This window comes from Protobothrops mucrosquamatus, unplaced genomic scaffold (genome assembly GCF_001527695.2).
Source record: "Protobothrops mucrosquamatus isolate PMUCROS unplaced genomic scaffold, P.Mucros_1.0 scaffold880, whole genome shotgun sequence".
NCBI lineage: Eukaryota > Metazoa > Chordata > Lepidosauria > Squamata > Viperidae > Protobothrops > Protobothrops mucrosquamatus.
The window spans coordinates 194,779-211,387 of record NW_015387134.1 but is presented as its reverse complement, the minus strand read 5'-3'; the positions used below and the strand labels follow the sequence as shown (position 1 = coordinate 211,387).

The 16,609-nt window shown below is 43.1% G+C and overlaps 1 protein-coding gene across 1 annotated transcript in view; it reads right to left on the bottom strand.

The window, feature by feature from the left end:
• The window catches only part of CLUAP1 (clusterin associated protein 1), a 42,784-nt gene extending 30,103 nt beyond the window's left edge, over positions 1-12,681 (bottom strand). Inside the window, exons 1-4 of the mRNA XM_015819246.1 lie at positions 12,581-12,681; positions 10,474-10,558; positions 7,566-7,745; positions 5,244-5,339 (exon numbers count right to left, since the gene is read on the bottom strand). Of these exons, the coding sequence (XP_015674732.1) occupies positions 5,244-5,339; positions 7,566-7,745; positions 10,474-10,558; positions 12,581-12,681 (462 nt within the window). The remainder of the gene's footprint in view (positions 1-5,243; positions 5,340-7,565; positions 7,746-10,473; positions 10,559-12,580) is intronic.
• Between the last annotated feature and the right edge of the window lie 3,928 nt (positions 12,682-16,609).

Sequence of the window (16,609 nt, the reverse complement as noted above, 5' to 3'; positions counted from 1 at the left end):
TAATAATAATAATAATAATAATAATAAAGTTGGAAGGGACCTTGGAGATCATCAAGTCCAAACCCCTGCTCAGGCAGGAAACCCTATACCATTTCAGACAAATGGCTGTCCAATCTCTTCTTAAAATGCTCCAGTGTTGGAGCATTCACCGCTTCTGGAGGCAGGTTGTTCCACTGGTTAATTGTTCTAACTGTCGGGAAATTTCTCTTTAGTTCTAGGTTGCTTCTCTCCTTGATTAGTTTCCATCCGTTGCTTCTTGTTCCGCCTTCAGGCACTTTGGAGAATAGCTTGACTCCCTCTTCTTTGTGGCAATCCCTGAGATACTAGAACACTGCTGTCATGTCCCCCCTCGTCCTTTTCTTCATTAAACTAGACATACCCAATTCCTTATATGACCAGCTTAACTTTCAAAAGTGGCAAAGTTCCATCATAAGGCATTCCAAGATGGGAGAGGAAAAGTAAAACGACCCAAAACATCTCTACATTTGTTTCCTCAATGGCAGGTTGCCACCAAAACCACAAGCACTTGATAACTGTCTTCCATTAACTTCAGCCCTGGTGGCGCAGGGGTTGGGATGCAATACTGCAGGCGAACTCGGTCCACAGTCTGGAGTTTGATCCTGACGGGGGCTCATGGGAGTTGAAGTCCACCAGTCATAAAAGGGCCACGTTTGAAGACCCCCGATTTAGAGCATTAACAGAAAACCTGGAGTTGCAAAGGGGTAGCAAGGAAAAAGCTACGACCAGGGTACCTGCAAGTAGTCATTCAGAACCTCTAGCAACAAAGCGCGTGTATAAATTCGAGTAATAATTACATCCAGGAAGTCCTTTGCCAGAAATCTGGGAAGCTCGGCCAGATATCTGGAGATATTACAGGGAAAGACTCTCCAAGGTCATGCTAGGCTGATGCCACAGGAGCCAACCAGCCAGATGTGCTGTTCTAATCGAAGCGATTTTTCATCTTTTTCCTCTCTCACTGATCGACTGCAGAGGAGGAGGACGGAAAAGATGTACTTTCATTGCCACAAGTCGGGAGGGAAGCAGCCAACGTCTCATCGCTTTGGGGCTCATGAAAATGTAGTCTTTCTCTCTTTTAAGGATTGCATTTCAATCTGTCACCATTTGGCACACACACACCCCATATGTACCAGAGAACATTGTTCCAAGCCATGCAAGCCCATAATTAATGACTAGCCTGAGAACTGAATAGAACTTCTAGATCCAAAGGCTTCGTATTACTAAAAGCCAGACCCTCAAGGCAAACGAGGGGAAGAAGCTGCGTGGCAAGCCCTGCATGAGGACATTTCAGAGACAGACCCCTAAGTCTTCAAAGCTAAAATCACACTGGCAGGAAAAAAAAATCTATTAGTCCCAGTACTTCTAGAAGGCAGCAATTTGAGGAAGATTGCTATAGAGACAGAACATGTCCTTGGGAAGAGAATAAGGCAGTCCTTGACCACAATTGAGCCCAGAATTTCCATTGCTAAGTGAGGCAGTTGTTAAGTGAGTTTGGCCCCATTTTACGACCTTTTCCTGCCACAGTTGTCAAGTGAATCGCTGCAGTTGTTAAGTTAGTCACACAGGGGTTAAGTCAATCTGGTTTCCCCCATTGACTTTGCTTTGGCAACAGGGGATCACATGGACAAATTTTCTGCCCCCTCCCCCAAAACTGGTCCTTCGTTTCACTCCAGTCTAGGAGCATCTTTGCAAGCAGCATCTTTTGCAGGTTACTACTGTGAACACTGTAAATTCAAAATGTTGTGGCTGACAAAGAGTTAAAGGGAGACTAGTATAGCTATTTCAAGCTCTATAGCTCTCATCAGCTAGTCTTACCCCTCTGGGATTCGAACCTGGGCAGCCTGTGGCCTAAAGGTTAATACAGCTGTCTAACATGCAAGCTGCCCAGGTTCGAATCCCAGAGGGGTAAGACTAGTTGATGAGAGCTAAAGAGCTTGAAATAGCTATACTAGTCTCCCTTTAACTTTTTGTCAGCCACAACATTTTGAATATATATGTGTGTGCAGAGAAAAGCAACGAAGATGATCAGGAGACTGAAGGCTAAAACCTATAAGGAACGGTTGCAGGAATTGGGTATGTCTAGTTTAATAAAGAGAAGGACGAGGGGGGACATGATAGCAGTCTTCCAATATTTGTGGGGCTGCCACAAGGAAGAGGGGATCAACCTATTCTCCAAAGCACATGAGGGCAGGACAAGGATGGAACCTAATCAAGGAGAGAACCTAGAACTAAGAAGAAATTTCCTGACAGTTGGAACAATTAACCAGGCTTGCCTTCAGAAGCTGTGGGTGGTCCAACACTGAAGGTTTTTAAGAAGAGATTGGACAACTGTCTGTCTGAAATGGTATAGGGTTTCCTGCTTAGCAAGAGGTTGGACTAGAAGACCTTCAAAGTCTTTTCCAGCTCTGTTATTCGGTTAGGTAGTCATCTTGAATAAATACTGGTTCCAGTACAGTAGCTAACTTGCACCATTGCAAGGTCTTTCAAGAATAAATCAAATATTGGTGTCAAACCTGCCACAGATGCCACACACATTGTTCTCCATGGATTTCAAAAACCTCTAAACCTAGACATTGAGCATTCTAGTCTTGCACTGTCTCAGATGAAAAATGACAACTTAATTACATTATTATTCCATAATGGGCATTATGTCTCCTGTTGCGAAAAAATCAATTCACATGCAAAGGCTCTAATGGTGGCAAAAAAAGCCCCAGACTTTAATGATCTAGATTCTAGAGCATCAATGGAAAACAAGGTTGATTGCATATAGAATGAGAAATATTCCCAACCGCATTATTTATTTTCCCCCCAACAGAGAAAGAAAGTTATTTACTCCTCTAGGAAATGCAAAGTATAAAAAAACCCCTCTTGACCTGCCTGACAACGATCATGAGATGGGTGTATGTCGGAAGTCTTTAATATTTACAGGATTATCCCCAAGATGTATTCCATGGATTGTTGTTAATATGACCAGGCCTGGGGTTGCCGAAGGCTAAATCAGTAACAGAAGCTCAACAGAGAGCAATAATAGCTCTGCTTGAACATCCCTGTCTTGATAGAAACTCCACTTCTTCCTTTTAATTAATTGCCCAGAACGCAGAAGGGGAAAAAAAGGCACTGAGCATTAGGGAGAGAACATTACAAAAAGCTTTTTCAATTCTTCCCAGCGATTTTCACGCAACAGATCTGTCTACTTTATCTTTCAAAATGTCCTGTTGACCCTAACAAGGCAGAAGGAACATCTAATCAAGACAAAAAAGGATCTTCTCCCACCAGAGCAGTGTATCTCAGCCTTGACAAGTTTTAAGACCTGTGGACTTCAACTCCAAGAATTTCCCAGCCAGTATATCTCTACCCTTCGGCACGTGATTGAGAAGGATGAAATTTAGGAAAGAAAGAAGGGAACACATCTTATTTATTTATTAATTTATTTATTATTTAAATTTATATACCGCCCTATCTCCCTTACGGGACTCAGGGCAGTGAACAGGCAATAATAAAAATCACAATAAATATTGAATAAAAAGCCTGCTCTAAAATACCCCATATAAAACCCCTAGCAAAGCCCAATCAAAACTACGCCAGGCCGGCCGCATGGAATAGATGGGTTTTCAAGGCTCGGCGGAAGAGGCGCAGGTCCGTAGTTGTACGTAGGTCGGGGGGTAGGTCATTCCAGAGGGCAGGAGCTGCCACAGAGAAGGCTCTCCCCCTGGGGGTCGCCAGCCGGCATTGACTGGCCGACGGCACCCTAAGGAGGCCCTCTCTGTGGGAGCGGACTGGTCGAAGGGAGATCTTGCTTGAAAATGGACAGAGCTAGAAAGGTGGACAGCAACAGAACAATAAGGAGAGTCTATGGAGATTCTCAATCATCCAGTTCATAGTATAGGGGGTACCTTGCACAATAGTAGTAACTGTGAGAGGGACCTTGGAGTCTTAGTAGACAATCACTTAAATATTAGCCAGCCTTGTGCTGCAGCTGCCAAAAAGGCCAACACAGTGCATTAACAGAGGGATAGAATCAAGATCACGTGAAGTATTAATACCACTTTACAATGCCTTGGTAAGACCACACTTGGAATACTGCATCCAGTTTTGGTCACCACGATGTAAAAAACATGTTGAGACTCTAGAAAGAGTACAGAGAAGAGCAACAAAGATGATCAGGGGACTGGAGGTTAAAACATATAAGGAAAGGCTGCTGGAATTGGGTATGTCTAGTTTAATGAAGAGAAGGACGAGGGGGGACATGATAGCAGTGTTCCAATATCTCAGGGGCTGCCCCAAAGAAGAGGGAGTCAAGCCATTCTCCAAAGCACCAGAAGGCAGGACAAGAAGCAACGAGTGGAAACTAATCAAGGAAAGAAGCAACCTAGAACTGAGGAGAAACTTCCTGACGGTGAGAACAATTAACCAGTGGAACAACCTGCCTCCAGAAGCAGTGAATGCTCCAACACTGGAAGTTTTTAAGAAGAGACTGGACAGCCATTTGTCTGAAATGGTATAGGGTATCCTTCCTGAGCAGGGGGTTGGACTAGATGACCTCCAAGGTCCCTTCCAACTTTATTATTATTATTATTATGGTTGTCCCTAAGGTGTTTTTTTCCAAAAGGCAACTGGACTTTCTTGATTTTGTTCCTTTAACAGAATAACAGAGTTGGAAGGGACCTTGGAGATTTTCTACTCCAACCCCTGGCACAAGCAGGAACCCCATACCATTCCAGACCAATGGCTGCCCAATCTCTTCTTAAAAACCTCTAGTGATGGAGCACCCATAACATCTAAAGCAAGTCATTCCGCTGGTTAACTGTTTTCACTGTCAGGAAATTTCTCCTTAGTTCTAGACTGGTTCTCTCCTTGATTAGTTTCCATCGATTGCTTCTTGTTCAGCCTTCTGGTACTTTGGAAAATAGGTTGACACACACACACACCCCTTCTATGTGGCAGCCTCCCAAATACTGGAACAATGCTATCATGTCATCCCTAGTCCTTCTGAAGAACTGAAGAAGCTTCTTGGATGAGAAGCGAAACATTTTCAAAGGAAAACACCAAGAAAATCCAGATGCCTTTTGGAAAAAGGATCTTTTGGACAACAATAAGGGGAATTGATATTCACAGAACTGTTACTGCCACGTTCTGGGCAACGCGTGCCTAGAAATATTAAAAATATTAAAAACTGTTTTTTGGTGCAAGCGTGGGACAATTCAAATGTTTCTTTGTAGACTTACCCTCAGCACTACTTCTTTGCCCAACAAGTCATACAGAGACGCTCCTTTCGAAGTGATTTCTGAAGCAAGCTGCCTGGCTGTCTTCAAATCGCTGATCTAAACGGACATTTGGAGAAATCAGAGTTTACTTTTCCAAAAGGGGTTAGTACTGAGGAGTAGAGAGGGAATATTTCTTTTTATATATATATAATATTTTATTAAGTTTTTATAGTTACAAATCTTTGGTGCTTAACAAACAACATGTCGTCTGGGTTCACGTATTTAACATTAATAGTAATACAACTTCCATTTCTACTCTCTATTCCGCATTTCTAGCCATTTATAAAAATTACCCCATGTTTGAAAATATTCTGTATCTTTCTTCCCTTTCATTTTCAGTGTTAAGCCTGTCCATTTCCGCACAATCCCAAATTTTCCTAATTATGTCTTCTACCGATGGTGTTTCTTCGTTTTCCCAATACTGTGCAAATGTAATTCTCGCTGATTTTAATACATGTAATATTTTTTGTCATAGTTCTCTGTAATTATACCTAGAAGAAATAGTTCTGGCTTAAAATCTACATGTTTTCTTAACATTTTCTGTAACCACGTGTGTATTTTTGACCAAATTTTTTTTGCTTTAGGGCACGTCCACCAAAAGTGATTAGTACGTGCCTGGGAGGGAATACTTCTAACTAAAGCCGTATACTGAGATAGTAATCTATTTGGAAGTGCCTTTCTCCGAGCAGATTAATAACCATAATAATTTGTGCACCAGGGATCTGAATAATTTATTTGTTCATAACTTGGTGAGCAGTAAGCGGTGCCTTGCGTTACTTTCCTGACCATCTCAATGTTGAAGGAAAAAGAGCGGCAGAAAATTCCAAGCTGGAATGTGCTCCTGGTCTGGAGTGAGGGAAGGGGAGAAGGACCGCATCCCTTCCTTACCAAAGTACAGCATAGATGTTATTTGCCCTACATCAGGGGTCTTCAAACTCGGCCCTTTTATGACTCCTGGACTTCAACTCCCAGAATTCCTCAGCCAGCATGCCTGACTGAGGAATTCTGGGAGTTGAAGTCCATGAGTCATAAAAGGGCCGAGTTTGAAGACCCCTGCCCTACATGATACTGTACCGTTCATAGAGAACACAATTGGCCTTCTCAGTGAGGGAAGAACGCTTGCATAAATTAAGGCCAATTCTCACAACTTCTCCAGATGTTTCCATCAACCAGGTCAGTCTTTCTTCTTGTAGAGGTCAACATACGTCTACGTACTTCACACATCTTCGAATATGCCTACTGTCTTTCCAAGCTGAGAGACTTCCAGGTAACTAACTAACTCCCAGCATTCTCAGTAATATTCAGGCTAGTTCAGGGGTAGGCAACCTTGGCTCTTTTATGACTCGTGGACTTCAACTCCCAGAATTCCTGAGCCAGCCGTGCTGAGGGGAAAGGGAGAGGTTTCCATGCTGAGCCATGCTGGCTCAGGAATTCTTGAAGTCCACGAGTCATAAAAGAGCCAAGGTTGCCTACCTCTGGGCTAGACTAAGGAATTGTAGGAGTTGTCCTCTCATCTGGTGGAGGAAGGCTGAACATACCATACTAGAATACAATACTTTTTTCAGATTTGGCTTATCGTGGTGTGTGAATCTCATTATTGTGGTTTATACACTACTGTTTATGATATAACCTGATTCCAGACCCAAGCAATCATGATTTATTCAGTATAATCTATGTTTAGCACAATGCATAAATCCAGATCGGTATGTTTACTGGATTATGCAATACTTCAATGGTTATATGTAGGACAACACCTAATCCACTTTATATACACTGATGTCAACGCTGCTAACATTGGATGTTTTTGCATTGACAACAGATGGAAATGTAGCCATCTTTTACCTTTTGCTTTTAGAGTTAGATGATGCTGGGAGGGGGGATGTGAACGAGTCCAGCTAGACATAACAACACTTAACCTAGAGTGAGAATCAAGGTTATTGTAACCAGAGCTGATAAGGAATTGGGGACTGGAGAGCTGGAGAGGAAGCCCGTGCTTCAAGCTAATTGGGGAATGTGATTTATGACTGTAAATTGGAAGAGGGAATTGTGCTTTGATACTAGGTGCTCAGGGGAGGGGAATTCAGTTTTTGGCTTCGATTATGCAGTGCCAATGTTATGCTACTCAAAATAAAGATTCTTTAAGGTAAACAATGCCTCGGAGTTCTTTTGAAGAGTTTCATCTGTCGGAACCAGGACAACTTATATATCACTGAAATGATGCTTTGAGCCTCAGGAGGAAGGGCAAGGCTCAGTGCACAAAAGAGGAAACTCAAAGTTCCTTACCCTGGAACCCAGATCAAATTTGAATTTTCCAACGTCTTCTTCACCCACAGCTGTGGTTTCCATCCCTTTGCTCTTCATGGCGTTGTAAAGCACCGTGGTGATCTTCAGCAGCTCCTTCACGGCATAGCCGTCGGCTTGGTAAAGCTTCTTGGTGTTGAGTTTTATGTGAGCTTTGGTGGCCTGTTGGAAGAACAAATGAGTGCTCAGCTATCTCCCTCCATATATGCTTAGATCCCAGGATGAAGCAGTTCACAGCTATTTCCAGAGAATTCCCGAATGATTTCCAACTGGGGAAATGAAAATGTCATTGCCGGTGCGCCATCATTGAAGAAGCGACTGGATGGTCATTTGTCCAGAATGGCATAGGGTCTCCTGCTTGGACTAGAAGACCTCCCTTCCAACTCTATTATTCTAGGTTCTATGTCCTACGTGCCTTCTGACTAGGTCAGGGGTAGGCAACCTTGGCTCTTTTATGACTCGTGGACTTCAACTCCCAGAATTGTGCTGGCTCAGGAATTCTGGGAGTTGAAGTCCACGAGTCATAAAAGAGCCAAGGTTGCCTACCCCTGGACTAAGTCCTACAATTGCTGGGATCTATAGCCTGCTTTCAAATTTTTTTGCAAGAGCCAATTTTATTTGATGTATTTCATGTGTTATTTATCTTTTCTCCAGACAGATCAAAGTAGCATCCATGGCAGTCTTTTCTCCAATGTTATTCCTGCAGGAGCCAAGCTGTGAGGTAGGTTGGACTGAAATCATAATTGGCCCAAAGACAGGGACAATATCTGTGGCTGAATCCAACTTTGAACGTGGGTCTCTCTGATTCCAATCCTATGTCCTAACAATACATCAAATGTGTTTTACTCCAAAACGGAAGTACTTTCAGCGAGATCCTGTAATTCTAACAGGGTAACAAAGGCAAGAAAAAAGAAAGCTTGAGCAATGATTCATCCTAAACACAGTCTGGACCAGTCTGTTCCTAATTAACTACAAGAGAAATTCTGCACAGGAACCTTATTGCTTTAGTTCACCAAGGGTGAAATTTACAGCTGACCAGATCTTCAGTTAATTGGCACATCGGTTTTGCCACACCACGTGGCCTTCTTCTTTTTTTTTGCAAAGGCTGCAGAACTCTTATTGAATTGCTCTAACAGGATCACTTGTTTTGAAGGATCCTTCTTCTTCAAAAGCCCTTGCAGATCCACCATGCAATCTGGATCCATTAAAGTGTGATTATTCTATTTCGTTTGTAAGGCATACGCCAATCCAGTCCAAGGGCCTCTGCCCTGTATCAGTGGAGATGGAAAGGTCCCCCTTGTTGTGATTGTGGTGCTGATATGCAAATTATTAAACAAGATGGCCCACAAGACTGTGCATTCTCTGGTTCTCTAGTTCCCTCAATGGTTTCTCTTTTCTGTCTCTGGAGGCTTTTCCTTGTTTGATGAATATATGGAAGAGGGAAAATATGGGGGGGGGGGTATTCAAATTCTTCCTTCAGAAGGAGATGGGAATGAGAAAGAGGGAGGGAGGGAGGGAGGGAGGGAGGGAAGGAAGTCTCACCTTAGCACTTGGCCACCAGCAGCCCTGCCATTGATTTTGCTTGTCAAAAGGTTGCAAAAGGGGATCACGTGACCCTAGGACACTGTGACCATCATAAATATGAGCCAGTGGCCAAGCGTCCAAATATAAATCACATGTCCCTGGGCATGCTGCAATGGTCATAAGTGTGAAAAATGGTCATAAGTCATTTCAATGCCATTGCAACTTTGAACAGGGTGGGGTTTTTTGGGGGGGGGTTTTTGGGTCATCAAGTTTTTGACACCTTGCTAGGTGGTACTCGAATATTGCCGTATCCTAAAAGTGGTACAATGGGTGAAAAGGTTGAAAAGCCCTGGTCTAGAAGATCTGCAAGAAGATCTGCCAGAGGCGATCGACTGGAAAGCTGAATTGGACATCCAGTTATGAGGCCACCCTGTAAAGGTTTTGTACATAATTACGTGGATTGTGTGTATATGTTTACTTCTCTTCTGTCACATTCTCATCATAGGCTAAATAAATAATAATAAATCCAACCCAATACACACACACATACACATACTAAAATGTCTAATACATTTTTGGAAATTAAATGAGGAATATACCCAGAGGAAGGTGCATCCCGGGGAGGGGCCAATAGGAGAGGGGGAGAAAATGGCAGGTCCAAAATGGAATACACTTCTTGACTGGGGCAAAGGCACTAATAGGGGATAGCTTCCCTCGATGGATAATGAAATGAACACGGCTGAGATCAAACAAGCAAAATGGTTTTATCCCAACTATCACAATCAACAAAAAACTAGCCTTTTGGATTCCACCAGTCACAGGTCCATGCTCAAAATTGGAAGCAGCTCATACTTCACATCTTTGTAGATACAGTACTCAGTGTTGCAGAGTATCAGCAAAACAGATAATATTGTCCTTTGGGGCTCATCATGAATTCAACACATCCATTACATCACTTTCCATGTAACTCATCTTATACTAAGAGTATCTGCAGTGTTATTAGTCTCAGCACCTATCTCCAGCTTCAACCTCAACTGGAGAACTGAGACCCAATTCTCGAACTACAGGTCTATTTTTCTTCTCTCTCTCATTCTTTTTCTTCCTTTTTCTTTCTTTTTCTTTTTTTCTCTCTCTCTCTCTTTCTTTCTTTCTTTCTTTCTCTCACTTTTTCATTCTTTCTTTCTCTCTTTCTCTTCCTTTCTCTCTTCCTTCCTTCCTCTCTCTCTCTCTCTCTCTCTCTCTCTCTCTCTCTGTATTTGAAGTATTTTTATTTAAAAATTAACTGGGAGAGCACTCTGGTACTCAATTTAATATTTTGCATTTGATCTTTCAGGGCCCTTCGGGGACATTAGATAAATAAACTCACCATAAACTGAGCAACAGCCTTAATGAAAAAAACCCGGTCCTGCTCTGTTTCAACATCGGAAGGGATATCAGTCTGAGGCTCGTATCTGCAAAAAGGAAATAGATACAGAATTGAGCATCTGCAAAAAGGAGACGGAGGTAGAATTCAGCAGGGGCCACAGCATCTCTTGTATTTATCTGAACTGAAATGTTTACATCCCACCATTTATGTTACGGCGGGTTTATTTATCACATTTATTGGCCGCCCATTTGCCACGGCTTAGGCAACGCCGAGCTGGTTCAAAATGGCTTGCAGGATAATGCATAGATTGATGATAATTGGAGGGTCACATGATCTCCATTTAAAAGCTTCCCAGCTGGCTTTCAACAAGCAAAGTCAATGGGGGAAAAGCCGAATTTGCTTAATGACCATGTGATTCATTTAAAAACCATGGCCAAAAAGGTTGTAAAATCGGGCATGAATTTCTATTGTGGTCATAAGTCAAGGACTACCTGTCCTTGGGACAACTTTTTAGACTTCCTTGCTAACCTTTAATTTCGCTGCAGAGAGAGCACCAGGAAAACATTCACCTGAAGACTACTTTAAACTCAGAACTAAATAAAGCATAAAGCTGTCTTTGCTTGTCAAAGAAAATTATAGGTCTCTCTAGGTGACCAAGAAAGCGAATTCTTTTGAAATATTTTTTGAGTTCTGACTGGCACAATTCCCAAACTGAACCATGGTAATCTATTTTGCCTAATCTTCACTGCAGAAGTATACAACTTTTTATGGGCTAAGGACCACATCTGGATTTTGAGTGGTGTGTTAGCAATAGCACTTAGATTTATATAGCACTCCATTGTGCTTCTACAGCATTCTGAGCGGTTGACAGAGTCAGCCCGTTGCCCCCAACAATCTGGATCCTCATTTTACTGACCGCGGAAGGATGGATGGCTGAGTCAACCTTGAGCTGGTCAGGATTGAACTCCTGGCAGTGAGCAGAGTCAGCCTGCATTGAAACAACTGCGCCACTATGGCTTGCTTCCTTCCTTCCTTCCTTCCTTCCTTCCTTCCTTCCTTCCTTCCTTCCTTCCTTCCTTCCTTCCTTCCTTCCTTCCGGCTGTTGGTAGAGTTTGCCTGCAATACTGCACTTTAATCACTGCGGCACCAGGGCTTATGGTGTAATGGGAATCACACACAAAAAGAACATGGGATGAGAACTGGGCAGAGCCAGCCCAAAAAATAAACTTAACCGAATTTCAATTTAATTTAATTTAGTTTATGTAATTGCTCCATGTGAGTTTCCCTCTTCTGTCTTACTGCAAACTGCAAATTAAGTAGCATTTTTTTTCAGGACTTCTGGACTGTCCCAAAACCTTGAAGGTTGAAACTGGAGATAACCCAGGAATTTTAGTCAAACCGGGCAGTCCTAGAGGAGATCAACCCCAACTGCTCTTTAGAAGGCCAGATCCTGAAGTTGAAACTCAAGGACTTTGGCCACCTAATGAGAAGGAAGGACTCACTGGAGAAGAGCCTGATGCTGGGAAAGATGGAGGACAAGAGAAGAAGGGGACGACAGAGAATGAGGTGGCTGGATGGAGTCACTGAAGCAGTAGGCGTGAGCTTCAATGGACTCCAGAAGATGGTAGAGGACAGGAAGGCCTGGAGGAACGTTGTCCATGGGGTCGCGATGGGTCGGACACTTCACAACTAACAACAACAATAACCAAAATGTCTTGTTTACAAAATACACAACAAATCTTAAGTCTGCTTTTTCCCCCCAACCTCATATATCTTACCAAAGTCTTTTTCAACCTATTACAGGAAAATTCCACTGTTTAATTTCAAATGCAAAACAACCAAGGAGAGATATTTTAATCTCAAAAATATGTCGAGCTACCGCAGAGAAACAACAGATGGTTCAAACTGATGATCAAGCATCAATATTTTTAAAAGCTTTGAATATGTTTTGGTTGCAATCTTTTTTTTAAAAAAAAACTGGAAATCTTCCAGAATACTTCAACTTCTAAATTTCAATTTTAAGCTCTTTTGAAACGTTCCAAGCATTTCGCAAGTGCTGTAACCACAGTTGCTGATATTTATTTTGAAATTAAAGCTGAGCACCAACCTTTTTACCAGCCAAAGGAGTATTTCTGAAACCAGCATGAAATTTGGAGTCCGAAAATTCTCCATCGAGATCAGCCGGGGATAGCCCAGCGCCCTCATCATCTCAGTAAAATCTTTGGCAAAAAAAATAAATAAATATGAAACTTTTAATACATTCAAGTACAGTACCTCTTAATTTCTCTCTCACACTTCTATACTGGAATTGGGAAATTTCATTCCATATTCTGTACTCATGGAGAGTACAGATAGTCCTCGACTTACGATCACAATTTAGCCCAACATTTCTGTTGCTAAGCGAAATAGTTAAGTGAATTTTGCCTCCTCTTACAACCCTTCCTGCCACAGTTAAGTGAATCGCTGCAATCGTTAAGTTAGTAACACAGTTGTTAAGTGAATTGCTTGTCAGAAGATCACAAAAGGGGATCACACAACCCTGGGACACTGCATCCGTCATAAATATGAGCCAGTGTCCAAGTGTCCAAATTCTGATCACATAACAGAAGTGCTGCAATAGTCATAAGTAAGGAAAACAGTCGTGTCATTTTTTTCAGTGCCGTTGTAACTTCACTAAACAAATAGTTGTTAAGTCAAGGACTACTACCTAGACATAAAAAGATGGATACAAATCTATAAATAAATTCACACACATTTTCTAACAGTGCTGGGAAACTGTCAGCTAGGCTGGAAGGAGGAGTCAAGCGAGGGCCTAGCTCGGAATCCTTGCAGTTACAAGTGACATAAGCCTCCCCCAGGATCCACGAAGCTTTATCTCCCAAGCGAAGGCGAGCATGCTGGGAGATTTTTGCAATATATAGGTCTCCTTTCTTTCATGTCGGGGGGCACCGTTTAAAGTGCTTCTGGGTTGAAAGGATTAGCCAGCGACATCACCATTGCTCAGGGGACGCCCTTGGGGTGTCCTTCCATGTCCCCATCAAGGAGCTGGAGCAAATGATGGGAGCTTATCCTGCCACGCAGCAGCACTTGGGTCTTGAATGCAGATTTCCTAACTTCCAACCACGTGAGCCACCACGCTTCCACTTCTGTAACATAGGTGGTAGACAATAAAGTTATTGACTTTGTCTATTCAAGACAGGCTACAGTGGCTTCCATCGGACCAACAGGTATTCAGCAGAGGAACTGATGGGGTGGGATTTAGTGCTAGGCTTAATATCGGTCACTGCAGCAACAACATCATTTTTTTCTGTGAAAAGGAAGGACACGTTGGGCCCGCCCACCCACAAACCTGACTGGGTTTTGCCAGATCATGTTTTTTTTTAATTTAAATAAAATGATAAACCAGAACATTACGTCACTAACTGTGGTTTACAAATCACCAAAGCTGGAAACAAGCAACACAATAAGGCGAAAAAAGAAAACAAATCACAGTGTGGATTAGTGTAGGGTGTGACAGAGCTGAAGGCAATGAACCTGCAAAGGGGTTTTTTCCCCAGGGGGATGAAAAGATACTGGTTGAGGGCACCAGTAGAGGCTTCGCAGCAGAAATCATTTTGCATGCTACGCTTTGAAGCATGACATGCCAAACAAATGAAAATGCAGTGCAGAAAACGGCCGGCTGACGGCTGAATTCAGCAATGAAAATAGAGTTTAGTGCTGGTCAGAAAATGTGACTCAGAAAATTAGTCATCAGCTTCAGTATTAGTACCACGAGTCTGAAAAATAAGACATCGCAATGGGCCTTGGGCAGTATTTGCCAATTTTTGAAAAGCAGAATTATGTCAGCCTTTCTTTACATTATCTTAAGATGTGGGTCATAGATTATGGATACTTATAGAGACTATACTTTGCAGGTACATAACAACAACAACAACAACAACAACAACAATAATAATAATAATTATTATTATTATTATTATAATTATAATAGTCGATAAAAAAGACAAAAAAGTCTGGATAGTGGACGTGGCAGTGCCTGGAGACAGTAGAATAGACGAGAAAGAACTGGAGAAGATAACAAAATACAAAGACCTACAAATAGAAATAGAAAGACTGTGGCAAAGGCAAGCAAGGGTAGTACCAATAGTAATAGGCGCCTTGGGTGCAATCCCAAAACAACTGGAGCACCACTTGAACACCATTGGCATTGACAAATTCGCCATTAGTCAATTGCAAAAGGCAGCATTACTAGGAACTGCTTCCATCCTGCAACGATATCTGTAATACCATCAAACATCCACATCTGCCTATCCCAGGTCCTTGGGAAGGACTCGATAGGTAGACAAAAATGCCAAATCCAGTCTGAACATCTGGCTGACTGTGCGATGATCCATAATAATAATAATAATAATAATAATAATAATAATAATAATAATAATAATAATAATAATAATAATAATAATAATAATAATAGTTGGAAGGGACCTCGGAGGTCTTCTAGTCTAACCCCCTGTTCAGACAGGAAACCCTATAGCATTTCAGACATTCACAGCTTCTGGAGGCAGGTTGTTCCACTGATTAATTGTTCTAACTGTCAGGCAGTTTCTCCTTAGTTCAGTGGTTCTCAACCTGTGGGTCGGGACCCCATTTGGGGTCGATTGACCATTTCACGGGGGTCGCCAAGCAAGGCTGTCCGCCATTTTTTCCCCCTTTTCCGGCGGGTGCCTTACCTCCCTTGGGCTGGGCCAGCTGGTGGTCGGCCTGCTCCGTCTCTGCCGCTTGCCAGCTACGCCTTGGCCGGCGCAAGGGGCGGAACCACGCATGCGCGGCGCTCCCGGGCAGGGAAAGTCCTCGACTTACGACCGGTTGGGTAGTCCTTGACTTACGACCGGTTTAGTCCTCGGCTTACGACCGGTTTAGTCCTCGACTTACGACCGGTTGGGGTCGCGGCATTAAAAAGGTTGAGAACCACTGCCTTAGTTCTAGGTTACAAAAGGCACCCTAACACATCACTTATCATTATTTTATTAAATTTATCGTTATTTTATTACATTTAGAGGCTCCCAATGACATCTGGGGGTGGCTGACAATTAAAAAAATAGGAGAAAGCAACAAAACAATAGAAAACAGAGACCATCGTTGGAAGAGTTGGGTGGCATGCAAGTTTAATACAGTTATTAGCGTCAGTAGTATTTTAATTTAGGAATTGAGTGGTTTCTCCAAATCTGATGCCCTTCATGAGTGTTAAAACTCTGACCTTCCCCCCCCTCCACTCCCTGGGACCATGCTTGCTGGGGACGATGGGACTCCACATAAATCTTTTAAGCTTCCAGAGGGGGAAAACAGCCTTTGTTATTCTGGATGCCTCCAGGCGGCCTCTAGATGGCAGCAACGAGCCGAGGGTTTGCCTGGCGCCTCTCTGCTGCCACCTGTGGTCGGGATGATTCTTGCAGGCCAGCTATGGGATTCCTACCTGCCAGGGTTGTTGTATGGATCAAAGAGGGGTGCGTGGGGGGGTGTCACATACGCTGCCCTGAGCTCTTTGGTAATAGGGGGGGGGCTGGGTGGGGATCATGGCGCCCCGCTGGGGTGATTAAATAATGGAATAAATTAGAGGAGGCTCAGCTGGGACTTCATATACAACACCGGACCGTCCCCGTCCCCTCGCCCCATTCGACTCACTCCGGAGATCGCGGAAAGACATAACAACGGCTTGTTGCAAGCCCGCTTTGTCGGTTAACTTTTCTCAGGCTCCACGGCGAAGTGGGCCGCGCCGCTCACGTAGCCATGACAACGGGGCCGACGGCGAGCGGCGAGGCTCAAGCTGAGTGGAAGGCGGAGCAGCGGCAGGCGGGGAAGCGAATGGGAGGCCAGAAAGAAGGCGGGGCTAGCTGGAGTTTGGATTTAGGCTGCTCAGGAGTTTAATTCAAGGGTCCTCAAACTTGGCAACTTTTAAGACTTGTGGACTTCAACTCCAGACTAGACCAGACCGGAATGGAATGGAATGGAATGGAATGGAATGGAATAGAATAGAATAGAATAGAATAGAATAGAATAGAATAGGAATGGAATGGAATGGAATGGAATGGAATGGAATGGAATAGAATAGAATAGAATAGAATAGAATAGAATAGAA